Source organism: Pipra filicauda, unplaced genomic scaffold (genome assembly GCF_003945595.2).
Source record: "Pipra filicauda isolate LSUMZ 115617 unplaced genomic scaffold, ASM394559v2 scaffold8_size5757611_pilon, whole genome shotgun sequence".
Lineage (NCBI taxonomy): Eukaryota > Metazoa > Chordata > Aves > Passeriformes > Pipridae > Pipra > Pipra filicauda.
In genome coordinates this window covers 5,386,915-5,399,187 of record NW_024105087.1, presented here as the reverse complement: position 1 = coordinate 5,399,187, position 12,273 = coordinate 5,386,915, and the positions used below count along the sequence as shown (strand labels likewise).

Below are 12,273 nucleotides of genomic sequence, written 5' to 3'. Positions count from 1 at the left end.
CACTGGCAAGTGAAGGGAAATTACACGGAGCTGTCAAAGAGCATCGGAGTAGGCATCCAGGATAACTGGTGGGATGTTTCCAGCAACCCGTGGGTGCTGTGTGATTTTCTTTAGAAACATACTCTAAGATTAGTCAGGGTTTCAGTACTTGTAGGAAACTGTAAAGACAATATTAGTGTGAAAATAAGGGTGTTGGTAAAGAGAAAGGATGGGTTGCTTAAAAATAAGAAACATGCAGTTTTGTCTGCAGCCCAGGTTTAAGGATTTATAGCTTCTTTACAAAATTGTTCATGACCCTTGCAGCTGGATCTTTGCATTTCTGGATTCTAAAATCAATTCCATGGCTGTTTACCAGTGGCTTGGTGTGTGTTCTGTGTTGTCCCAGGCACAGTCTATTGACCAGGCGCTCCCCCTCTCACCTTCCCCAGCAATGTTGTTGTTATGTGTGTGTTAAGCCAGACTTTGCACAGTGTATTAGGTGGCTTCTCATTGCTTGCTTTTCCTTGCCACTGTAGCAATTGGTGTGTGCTTAAGAGGGAAATAAGTGGGAATGGATATCACCCATTCCTACCTTAGCTAGTGGCCATGAAAAATGTGCTGCTTGCAGCCTTCCTGCTCTTTTAGCCACTGTGCAAGGAAACCTGCTACTGAATTTCTCCATGCTTGGGAAAAGTTTAATGGTACTGAGCATTATGAGTAGTCAGGTGAGAAGCCAAGTCTCCATTTCCATTCTTGGAGGGATTGCTGAGGAAGAAGGTGAGAGGGGGAGAACCTAGAGAATAGACTATACCTGGGACAAATACACAGTTTCTCTTGAAATTTAAGAAAGTCAAGCTTTGGAATTGGTTTTAGGCCTCTCTCTCTAACCAGCTTTATCTCTGTGGTTTTTCTGGGATCTGCAGGGCATGTCACAAAGCCTTTCCCAGTGCCTTCTTTGCCGGACATCACTTCCGAGCCAAGGAGGCCTCTACTCAAGTTTGAAAAGTAAGTATCTGTTTTACACCCCTTGTCTGTAGTTCCTGAAGACCAGGCAAGGATGACCCTGCAGCCACTTTGGCTCCTGCTTCTTCAGGAGCACTTCTTTTGGGAGGACAGAGAGAGGGAGGGATGTGTGAGACCTGCCCTGTTGGAGCAGCACTTGCTAAAGGAACTTGGCTCCTGAGCAGCACTTGAATTTTGGAGTCCTTGCTGGGCATGTGACCAGTATTTGCCAGTAGCAACTCCTAGAATTGCTGCTCCTCTTGTTATTGTACAGTTTTGTAGTTAAAACTGTTGTGTTCTCCTGTGGTGCAAGCAGTGGTGCATCTGTAAAAGCTGTAGAGGGGGTGCAGTTCAGCCTGTAACCTACCATCCCACGTGGCCTTTGCAGTGCCATTTTCCATAAAACACAAGGCTTTGTGAGCTACTGAGGATGAAGGGATGCAGTGCCATGATCTGTCGGCAGAGTGGCAAAAGAAAATAAGCACAATGTGCGGTAGGAAGGCTGTAAAAAGTCTCACACTGATGAGGCAGTTGCTGAAATTCTACAGGCTTTGCAAGTGCCCTTTGAATCAAGTAGCTGTATTTGCTGAGTGTCCTCTGTCAGATGTGCCTGTTGTATGAAAGCAACCAAAGGTTTTCTCTCTCCCTCTCTTTTTCCAGAGATCTTTGCTGAAGTCATCAGAGAGACCTGTGCTCTGGTACTGACCAGCAGCCTGACAGACCTGTTACACTCCACCAGGCAGGGATTAGTGACTGAGACTGGAAGAAAACATGCCTGAATTGTTTCTCTAGGATGTCAAATACCTCCCAGTTTTTTGTAGTCGTGAAGCCTTTGGAACTTAGAAACTTAGTTAAGCAATTTTTTTGAATTTTTCAAGAAAGCATCTTGAATTTTTTTTGCACTTCTGAAAACTTAGAAACTTAGAAGCTTAGTTTTGTTAGTTTCTTGAATTGTTCAAAAAGAACTGTAGGCAAAACTAGAAACAGCTTAGTTATTTTTTTTTAATTTTTGAAAAAAGCACCTGCAAGCAAAAATATTTTAAATAAAGTTCAAGTTTTCTTTTTCCATTGGGAAAACTTTGCACTGTGTTTTTTCAGGTAGTGCTTTCACCTGCCTTTAAAACAACAAAGTGCAATGAGTTGTCTGAATGGGCCAATGTATTGATGATCTATGCACATTTCTATTATGAGTAACCAACAGGACAATAATCAAACATATTGCTGACAAGGAGAACGGTCTCCAGAGGTTATTAGGTGACATCCCACAGTCTGCAGTAGTTGTGTGCCCAGAAAACACCAGAGGAATGTTTTCCAAGCTCTGGCACACATCCACGCCCTCAGCACTGGAACTGAGTTACTGAGGGTCTTGCTCAGTTTCAGCCTTGGAAGCCTCAAGCTGGGGTGGCAAATGATGAGGGGTGTTTGGGAACAGCTCTGCCTGTCTCCTGTGGTGGAGGGATGTCACTCAAGGGCTCCTGCTCAGAAATCTGCTGCAGAAGTGCACGTCCCATGCTTTCTAACAGTTCCTCCAGCTTGCAAGAAGTGCATGGTTATACCTGCAGAGCACAGCTGATGTAAACCAATCTACTGGCAATTCTGAAGTACTCTTACAAAGCTAAGACACTTTGTAATTTATTTCTTCTCCCCTATCTCAGCCATATTTTTCCTTTCTTTTGCCTTAGAAGCACATGAACAGGGAGTCAGTAGGGGGGTTGAACAGGGAGTCAGTAGGGGGGTTCCACAGGGCTCCATCTTAGGCCCAGTGCTCTTCCACACCTTCTTAAATGACTTGGACGCAGGGCTGGGAAGGATACTAAGCAAGTTTGCAGACAACACAGAACTGGGAGGAGCTGTTGACTCCCTCGAAGGCAAGGAGGCCTTGCAGAGACACCTTGACAAATGAGAGGGCTGGTCAATCACCAACCATATGGAGTTCCATATGGGAAAGTTCTTTTCTGTGAGGGAAAGTTCTGGATTCTGCACCTGGGATGGGGCAACCCTGGATGTTCAGACTGGGGAATGAGATGCTGGAAAGCAGTGCTGTGGAAACGGACCCGGAGGTCCTGGTCGATGGCAAGTTGAATATGAGTCAGCAGTGCCCTGGCAGCCAGGAGGGCCGACCGTGTCCTGGGGGGCATCAGGCAAAGCATCGCCAGCCAGTCTAGGGAGAGGATTGTCCCGCTCTGCTCTGCACTGATGCGGCCTCAGCTTGAACATTGTGGCACTTTTGGGCACCACAATGTAAGAAAGATATTAAGCTAATAGACAGTGTCCAAAGGAGGGCAGCAAGGATGGTGAAGAGCCTTGAGGGGAAGCCGTGTGAGGAGCGGCTGAGATCACTGGATCTGTTCAGCCTGGAGAAGAGTAGACTGAGGGGAGACCTCATCACAGTTACAACTTCCTCGTGAGGGGAAGAGGAGGGGCAGGCACTGATCTCTTCTCTGTGGTGACCAGGGAAGAACCTGAGGGAATGGGCTGAAGTTGTGTCAGGGGAGGTTTAGATTGGATATCAGGAAAAGAGTCTTCCCCCAGAGGGTGGTTGGGCACTGGAACAGGCTCCCCAGGGCAGTGGTTACAGCTCCAAGCCTGACAGAATTCAAGAGGCATTTGGATGATGCTCTCAGGCACCTGGTGTGACTCTTGGGGATAGTCCTGTGCAGGGCCAGGAGTTAGAATTGATGTTCCTTGTGGGTCCCTTCCAACTTGGCATATTCTGTTATTCTTTGTGCCCAAAAAAAGCTTTGAGAAGGCCTATCTTTTCATCTGACTTCTAATACTCTTTACTCTCCAACAGTTCAGTTACAGACTTTGCCCGGTGCACTGTGGGGGTCTTTGGAAGGAAACAGATGTTATACTACTTCTCTCTTACCAAATCCTGCCTGGTTTGTCCTGAAAATACTAAATCCTAAGACCCCCCTCTCCCTCTAGTGAAGGCCTGACTATTTGCTGTTGACCGTTTTGTCCTTTTCTGTCCAGTAAACGTCCACAAACGGTGCTCGAGGAGCATGTTAGTGCATGTGGCCTGTTGGTTTATAGCCAGTGCTTCACAGGCAAAAGCCCAGATTTAAAAACCTCTAGGCAGCAATCTCTGGACTCTGGTAAGTTGTGCAGTGATAGAAACAGCCCATAAAATCATCAGCCTTGAATCCTTCTTTTGTCTTTTTGTTGGCAGCCTGAACCACCAACTTCTATTAAGTGACACCTTGTCAAGTGTTATTTTATGGGGGGTGGGGGGGTGGATTTCTTTAGCGACTGAAAGGCTACAGTATTCCTCAGGCTGAAGGTGGGAGGAGGTGAATGTCTCCCTCTGCTTTGCCCTCATTAGGCCCCGCCTGGAATGGCCCCCAGCTCTGGGGCCCAGCACAAGCAGGATGTGCCTGTTGGAGCAGAGGCCTCGAACACCTCTCCTCCACAGCCAGGCCAGGAGAGCTGGGGCTGTCCATCCTGGACAGGAGTAGGCCTCATTGAGGCATTCCAGTGCCTGAAGGAGGCCTGCAGGAAAGGCAGAATGATTTATTATGTGGGCAGAAACTGATAGGAAAAGGGGGAATGGTTTTAAACTAAATGTGGGGAGGTTTAGATTAGATACTAGGGAGAACTGTGAGGGTGGTGAGATACTGGAACAGGCTGCCCAGAGAAGCTGTGGATGCCCCATCCCTGGAAGGCCCCATTCCAGGACAGGGCCCTGAGCACCGTCATTTAGTGCATGGGGTCCCTACCCATGGCAGGGGGTTGGAACCAGGTAATCTTTGAGGTCCCTTCCAAACCAAGGCATTCTGGAACTCCGTGAGGGTGTCCTGTTACCTGGACATGGAATGTTACCTAATGGTTGCCATAGGGACTCATGGACTTCCCCTCTAGCTTTGGGCAGAAACTGGTGATTTGGGAATGGGAATATTGGAATGAGGGGATATTTGCAAGCTGTTGGGATAGGCTTTTCCTTGGTGAGGCAACTGGTAAGAGATCAGAGGTGATGTCTTTTCCTTGATGTGATGCACTCAAGTAGGAATGGCCCACAGCACCATTCAATGCATATTCCAGCAGTTTGTCATTAGCTGGGCCCTCTACCTCAAGGGAACGTGTACAGCATGGTACCGCAAAATTAGAATACCCTCTGATTCTCATTTTGGTGTTTTTGTTTCTGGTTTTGTTTTTCTGTGTGATATACATTCCCCTATGTTAAGTGAATCTTCTGTTAATTCCTATCTCCCACAAGCTGCTGTCATGCAACAGAACTGTGTGAGGAGCTCAGCCACTGCTCCTCTTGTGCTACCACTTGTGGAAGACAGGGCTGGTAATGCTCTGTATGGACTGTTGAGGGCAAAGCTTGAGTGAAATGTTGGACACGTTCCTGAAGAGAAGAGAACCAGGACACCATTTTAATCTTACCTCACCGTATTCCACCATGGCAGCCCATTTCATTCCTCTGCCATCTCTGATCTTGATTCTAACATTCTGTTTTTCAGCTGGTGAAGAATTCATAGATCTCACAGGTGAATCTTCCGAGCCAATCTAACTGCGATAGTTCTGTTGTGGTAAGCAGTGAATGGCACCCTTCTCTCCATCCTGCAGTCTCTTGTGCTCCCAGACCTGTCTTCTGGCATGTGACTGAGCAGCCTGACCTCAAGGGTCTGATTTACCACTTAAGACAGAGTTCCCAGTCAACTCCAAATGCACTCATGAACACCTCAGCATGTCTATCACTTGCAGAGGGTGGAGAGTAATCTAAAAAAGCTTGTTGCTTCAGAACTCAGGGAGAGCATTTGCAAATCATGGGTAATGTTAACAGAAGGAGATGCCATTTAAGGCTGAAACTATTCTAGAGATACCCAAGACATAGGCCAGTAATTTAAAAAAGCAAAGGACAGGACAGGAAGTCTTTGACTTCACAAATATGAAATGTTTAGCTGGTTTAAGGTACGCCTGTCACTGTGGTGCCAAGCATAATTGTAGTGGATTGGGGCACAAACGAGTTCTGTTTATTACTCCAAGAAGTCTGTAAATAAGATCCAGCCCACAGTGTAGTTTATCCCCTCAGTTTTGGGATGCCACTGCTGCCTTGTAAAGCAGAAACATTTAGCAAGAATAGGAAAAGGCCTCAAGCTTTTTTACAAAAGAATCTGCATGACCCAGCTCAAGTTCCACAAAAATAATAGCGGACTTGGGGTTGGGGTTTTTTTCAGCAGCAGTTCATCCAATACAGAGTGCTTATGGCTATCACAGCTGAATTTGCCTATTTGAGGGAGAGAGAGGGAATGAAACACCTACAGCCCAAAACCAATCAGGGAATTGAAACGGGAGCAGGGAGGAGAGGCTTCAGGTGGTTCCTAAGCTGCTTCCATTTCTACCCCATTGCAGCAGCAGGACTAAAACCAGCAGCACCGACTTGTTTCCAGAGCAGCAGATAATTCAGTAGTGCTACCAATGAGTGACACTGAAGAGGAACTAAGAGATAATAATGGGTATGTGACAGATAAAATGTCTCCAAAGTCTAGTTTCTGATACACGGTACAAACAGGTTTCTGCCAAGCTTTTGGGTTCTGTTTGATTCTGTGTGAAAATTTTTGAGCTGGAATATAGAGGCCTGCCTGGAAAAGAACTAATTAAACAGAAAAAAACCCCACCAAAAAAAAACCAAACAAAAAACCCCACAAAAAACCCTAAACAAACAAACAAAAAAACAAACCACTGTGAGAAATAAAAATATGGGTTTTTATAGGCATATCACAAAGTTGTAAGATATTCAAGTCTCAGGCTGGGACTAGGTATCAGGAACTTTTTTGGCCTGATAAGGGAAATATAAAAATTCCTAAAAATTAAAATTTTTGGGGGCCATGTGAGAATTTTGTACACAGGGATTTCTCTTCTCTCTTTGGGCTAAGAACAAAGGAAGATCCATCATTTTTGACAGAGGATGTCCAGTGGCCAATTGGAAAGAAGGGAAAGCCCCTTTTCAGAGAAAAGAAACCTTTTTAGGCAAAAAAGAATATATTAAGCTTATCTGAAAAGGGTGGGGATTTTGTGAAACTATAAAATGTATGGAATTTAAACCAAAGGGATCTTTCCCCTGGAAACTCGGTGCGAGAAAGACCCAACGCGTTGAATAAATTCTTCCTTGTTTCTTTGTTCCCTGAGTTTATGCCGTCTTTCTAAATTTAAAAAGAGGAATATTTCCCACACCACCAAAAAACCAAACCAAAAGCATCAAAATCCAGTAGGAACCTTTCTTCTTTGTTCATAAAGGCATTATTGAATGTATCTTGCACTATGACTTGAGATACATTGAAATGCTTGCAGTATGTAATAGTTCTTGGAATAATTTTGTTGCTGGGGTGGAATGATGCTAAATCGGAATAGGGAATGTTTTCATTTCTGACATTTTAGTATTGGTAACCCTTGATGCACAGTAAAATTAGTGGCTGCATGTTTTTTCTGATTCTGTTCTCTGTAGCACATGGCCAACAGGTCCTGTTAGTTCTCCAGTTTGGGTGGATATGAGCTCAGAGGTAAAGATCCACATGTTGTCATCCTTTCTGCTTTGTCGGGGGGAAGGGGCAGAGGGGGAGCTGTGCACCTCAGTTGGCTAACGTGGGGTGCTATGGGCAGCTGGCTTGAAGCACAGACCTTGCTTTGAAGCTCCAACTAGCACGTCACTCCAAGTCACTTCTTCGTGGTGTATGTAGAGGGGGAAACCCTTGCCAAGATGGCACTCTAAGAACTGAGGGTTCCTTATTGTTCTAGGAGTAACTGGCAGATACTCGAAGTCCTATTTCCCTGGTGCCAATACAGCAGCAAACTGGAATTCTTTACTCCCAATCACCGTTGCGGTTTCCTTTCTTCAGCAGCTGTTCATTTAACACAAAGTGTTTGGGGCTAACACAGCTGAATTTGCCCATTTGAGGGAGAAAGAGGGAAAGTAATACTTTCAGCCCAAATCCAATTAGAGAACTGAAACTGAGGAGCTGGGAGGAGGGTCTTCCAATGGTTCTTAAGCTGCCTCTGTTTTCTGCCCTTTTGCAACAGAGGGAGTAGAACCAGTAGCAACCTATTACTTGTTTTCAGGGTAGCAGCTAATTGACTACTAGTTTCAGTGTACTTAACCAAAATAGGAGGTTGATAGCATTCTTCCCCTGTGCTGTTGTAGCTGCTTCACTGAGCTGGTGCTGCACCAGGGGTGCAGACCAAAGTCTAATTGTATTTTCTTTTCTCTCCCTTCCCATATGCATTGATGAAGCTTCCTGAAGGTGAGTTGACATTTTACAGTTGATAATGGAAATGTCTTAAGCATAATTATTATGTTTTGTTTGTCTTTTTCAACAAGCTTGAGGAGCAGGAATTGAAACTGCATTTAGCAAAAGGAAAGTACGATGGTAAAGCCTCTGTGCAGCGTCTTAGAGAATGGATTCAATCTGCATCTGATAGCCACTATCAGACACACTGGAAAATCCCTGCAAATAAAAGTTGTAGCTGAATATTTATGCAGAAAGGAATTTTAATTTGGGGACACTTTCTGTAATTTTAATTGATTAGTGCTTGATTATTGTTACATGGACTCTGGAGTTGCAGAGTTGCCTGTGGTTTCTGAGAGTTAAAAAACAAACAGTATTTCTTGACCCTTTGGATGCTATAGACTAGGCCATTAAAAATTGATCTCCCTTGAACTTCGGCAATATAACTCCATTGTCAAGTTACCTTAACTCAGGAGAGAGATGATGACAATTTCTAAGGAGACTTTAAACCACTTTATAAATTCCGAGAACTGTTCTTAACAAGACTCATTTGATAGAAACTGCCTTTGAGTGGGGAGGTTTGGTTTAACACAGACAAAAAGAGTGCAACAGTTTAGCATCATACAGCAACAAGGAAGCACAACAGCTCTGGAATATATAGTTTTAGATTTAAGCATCTCTTCAATCTCTTATGAAGGTTTCTGAATAAAGCACTCTGTGTTTTACCAGGCCTTTTTGTTGTGTATGTGCTACGTCACCATGCTCCTTGGAAACTTGACTGCAGTCCTCTCTCTCCACTATCACACAGCAATTGTTGCCCTTCCTGGCCATAGGATTGCAGCAGACACTTTTAGTAAGAATGGGGTGAGGGACCTTCCCTTTACAGGGCAGCTTTATTCACAGGTAGTGTAAGCCTATAGAACTTATACATTGAGAATGTCTTGGGCCACCTTTTCAGCTGTTTGTAGGGTGAATAGGGCAAATGCTTTGTGTTGGTCCATAGCAGAAACGTCTAGAAAGTGTCTGGAAGGCTTCAGCCTTAATATTTGGGAAACTAGTTTGTTTAAGATTGCATTTAACCCAGGTCAATAGAGTTCATTTAAAATAGGAACCATTACAGACTATTTATGATAATGCATTTGAAGGATAGTTCCAGGGGGAAGAGAGAGAGAGAATAAGAATTTTAACTTGTCAAAATTAAATTACAGAGTATATACAACAAATGAGAAATCTTTCACTAAGAAGCCATCAACAGCCAGACAGGTCTGTACTGAGCAGAGATGATGAAGATGAAACAACAGTAAATTATATGTATGGGACTGCTACAGCATCTGAACAACAGGTATCACCAGAAGAGCAAACTGCAAGATCAAAGTATGTATTCCTTATGACCTACCAAACACTGAATTTGCTTTTTAAAAAATTTTTATATAGATAGGACTAAGTTATACTGCAACGGCCTTCACTTGCTCTACTTATTTCCCTTTTTCAATGAGCATAACATCCTGTATTGTATGATGATCAAATGATACCATTTGCACTTTAGGAGAAAAATGCAGCCCAAGACAGATGCATAGCTTTGCATACAACCTTAAAGATGGGAGTGGGGGTATGGCAAGGAAGGGAGATAAGTCACAGGCTGTAGCTCACAATGTATTGTCATTTACTTTTTATGCCAAGCTCTGGTAGTGATGTTAGATACAGCAATACTTTCATTGGTATGGATGAGGCTTGGCATCACGAGACCAGCAGGCAGCAGCCGGGCAAATTCTCTGCCGGTTTTAAATAAAACTGGTGTTCTTTGAGCCTTTTGGGTTACTGAAAGGCAACATAGGAGAAAATATTAAAAAAGGAATATTGTGTTCCTTCGGTCTCAAGCTTCTCTGTTACAGAATACACCTTCCTGCTCTGTTCAGGTGAGGCTGAAAGAGCTCAGAGCTGCAGCATTTAACATTGACCAAAGGGTCCTTCCTGGGGCTGGAGCTTGCCAGAGCCATCTGCAGTGTTACTCTGTAGTGTCAGACCTCATTCCCTTCTGGGGTGAAGAGTTCCCAGAGGATAGCTAGATCCTTCAGTTACAAAGCTGTTATTGATGACCTGTTGGAGGTTAATGCTGCCATACATAGGCTGCCCAGTGCTGGAGACTGCTGTTAATTCAAATCCTAGAGCAGGGCAGCTGACTGCATCTTTCTCCCATTGAAAACCAAGATGCTGTTTCCTTTAGGACAGGGAGCTCTGAACTCCTCATTACATGCAGCAAACTGAGAGAGTTACAGATTTGCAGGGTTCTTCAAAAGAAATGCATCATGGCTAGTCAGTGCAGTCAGATGATTATGTGACATTTTATGTATCAGTAACCCTCAATGCCCAGCGATAGTAATGGCTGCTTGTTCTTTCTGGATCTGTTCTCTCTAGTCCATGGCCACCAGGGACTATTTGTTGTCGAATTTGCATGGATTTGTACTCAAAGGTAAGGATCCACATGTTGTCATCCTTTCTGCTTTGTGGGAGGGGGAACGGGGCAGAGGGGGAGCTGTGCAACTCAGCTGTCTTATGTGGGATGCTCTGGGCAACTGGCTGGAAGCACAGACCTTGCTGTGGGGCTCTGAAAATCACTTCTTGGTAGTGGATGTAGAGGGAAAAACCCTTGCCAAGATGGCACTGACAGATCCGTGGGTCTCCCATTACGCTAGCAGTAACGGACTGATTCCAGATCCTCCAAGTCCTATTGGCCCGGTGCCAACAAGAGCAGCAAACTTGAATCCTTTCCTCCCAATACATGTTGTGGTTTCCTTTCATCCAGATTCTGCGAAGTGGACGACTGGTTTTGGCAACCCGGTGTGGCCATATCTTCTGCAGTCGATGCCTCTCTGTTGCCATTGAGGTTACCGGGGCTTGTCCAACCTGCAGCAGAGAACTCACTCACAGACAATATCATCCCATTTATTTATGAGTACTTCTGTTTCTCAGCACAGATTCAGATGGATTTTGGTGAATAGGTGATGGAAAGACTTTTTGCTTCATGTATACAGTTCTCGTTGTATACAGCTCCATTTTTTCCTGAATTTAATTCTAAATAAATTGTTGATTTAAGTATAGTCAAGTCTGTTTGCTCATCTATGTTGGACTCAGCTGGTAGACCAAGACTTCTTGTAACAGGTGGAAATAAAACTCTTTGTTGGATCAGTCAGAAGCATTCGTTCTTTTCATCACACTGAAATCATTGATTTGGCAGAGAAAAAATGCTAAAGGCATAGGCTTTGTAGTTCTTGGGGCAGTGTGTGTTGTGTGGGGAAAAGGAAACAGGCACTGTTTGGGCTGCAAGGACTTCTGTTTCTCAGGACAGACTCAGCTGGATGTTTTGGTGAAAATGTCATGATTTCAGTGCCCTGAGGATTGAAAGAGCTGCAGATTGTGCACACGTCCAAAGAAAGCTATTCCCTTGAAGAGTAACTTGTACATATCTAGACAGCTTGTTTATGGTCCAAGCTGCTCCTTGTTATGTCCCTGGTTGTAAGGTTCCATTGATGCCTGCCAGCTGATGACAGGAACACTGCCAGCTTCTGTGAAACTCTCCCTCTTCTGAAAAGCCGGTAAGCTTAATGGCAATTGCAAGAATATAGCAGTGTGAACTGCTGTGTTCAACATTTAACTTGCAAAATAGAAGGTGCTTTAAGTAGCGAGGTAAGGACATTAAGCAACTGCCGAGGACCGCAGCGCCACCTTTTGCCATTGCCGTCACTGTCATCTTCACCAGGACCATCGCCATTTACCTTTTCCACTGCAAAGGCAAATTGTGTACAGAGGGAATGAGGAGCCTGCAGCAGCTCCTAGGTCCAGGTGCTGACATGGGCTTGCAGCAAGTGTCCCTGTCAGTCACGGGGAGTTACACCAGACATTGCCAGCGAGTGCTGATGGCGTGTACCTGTCCGTATTTCTGGGAGAAAGCATCCCGCTGAACGCACAGGTCATTTCTCTAACTGCCTGCAGGGCTAAGCGAGACCTGCACTTCCCAAGCTCTGAGTTCAGCGCTTGCAAACGTCTCCATCTGCCAGCTGGACGT

General features: G+C 44.7%; 1 protein-coding gene across 4 annotated transcripts; it reads left to right on the top strand.

Annotated features, from left to right (window-relative positions):
- Positions 1–3,957: 3,957 nt before the first annotated feature.
- Positions 3,958–11,308, top strand: LOC113992453 (E3 ubiquitin-protein ligase RNF4-like). 4 transcript variants are annotated; one of them, XM_039391082.1, is made up of 8 exons: positions 3,958–4,079; positions 5,448–5,474; positions 6,340–6,443; positions 7,433–7,487; positions 8,216–8,225; positions 9,419–9,584; positions 10,626–10,680; positions 11,014–11,308. In XM_039391082.1, exons 3-8 carry the CDS (start codon positions 6,406–6,408, stop codon positions 11,161–11,163), a joined length of 474 nt encoding a protein of 157 aa, XP_039247016.1. In that variant the 5' UTR covers positions 3,958–4,079; positions 5,448–5,474; positions 6,340–6,405; the 3' UTR covers positions 11,164–11,308. The 4 variants fall into 4 exon arrangements, with proteins under 4 accessions (XP_039247016.1, XP_039247014.1, XP_039247017.1 ...); XM_039391080.1 differs by having other exon boundaries at positions 5,448–5,516; XM_039391083.1 differs by lacking the exon at positions 3,958–4,079 and adding an exon at positions 4,831–4,937.
- Positions 11,309–12,273: the final 965 nt, after the last annotated feature.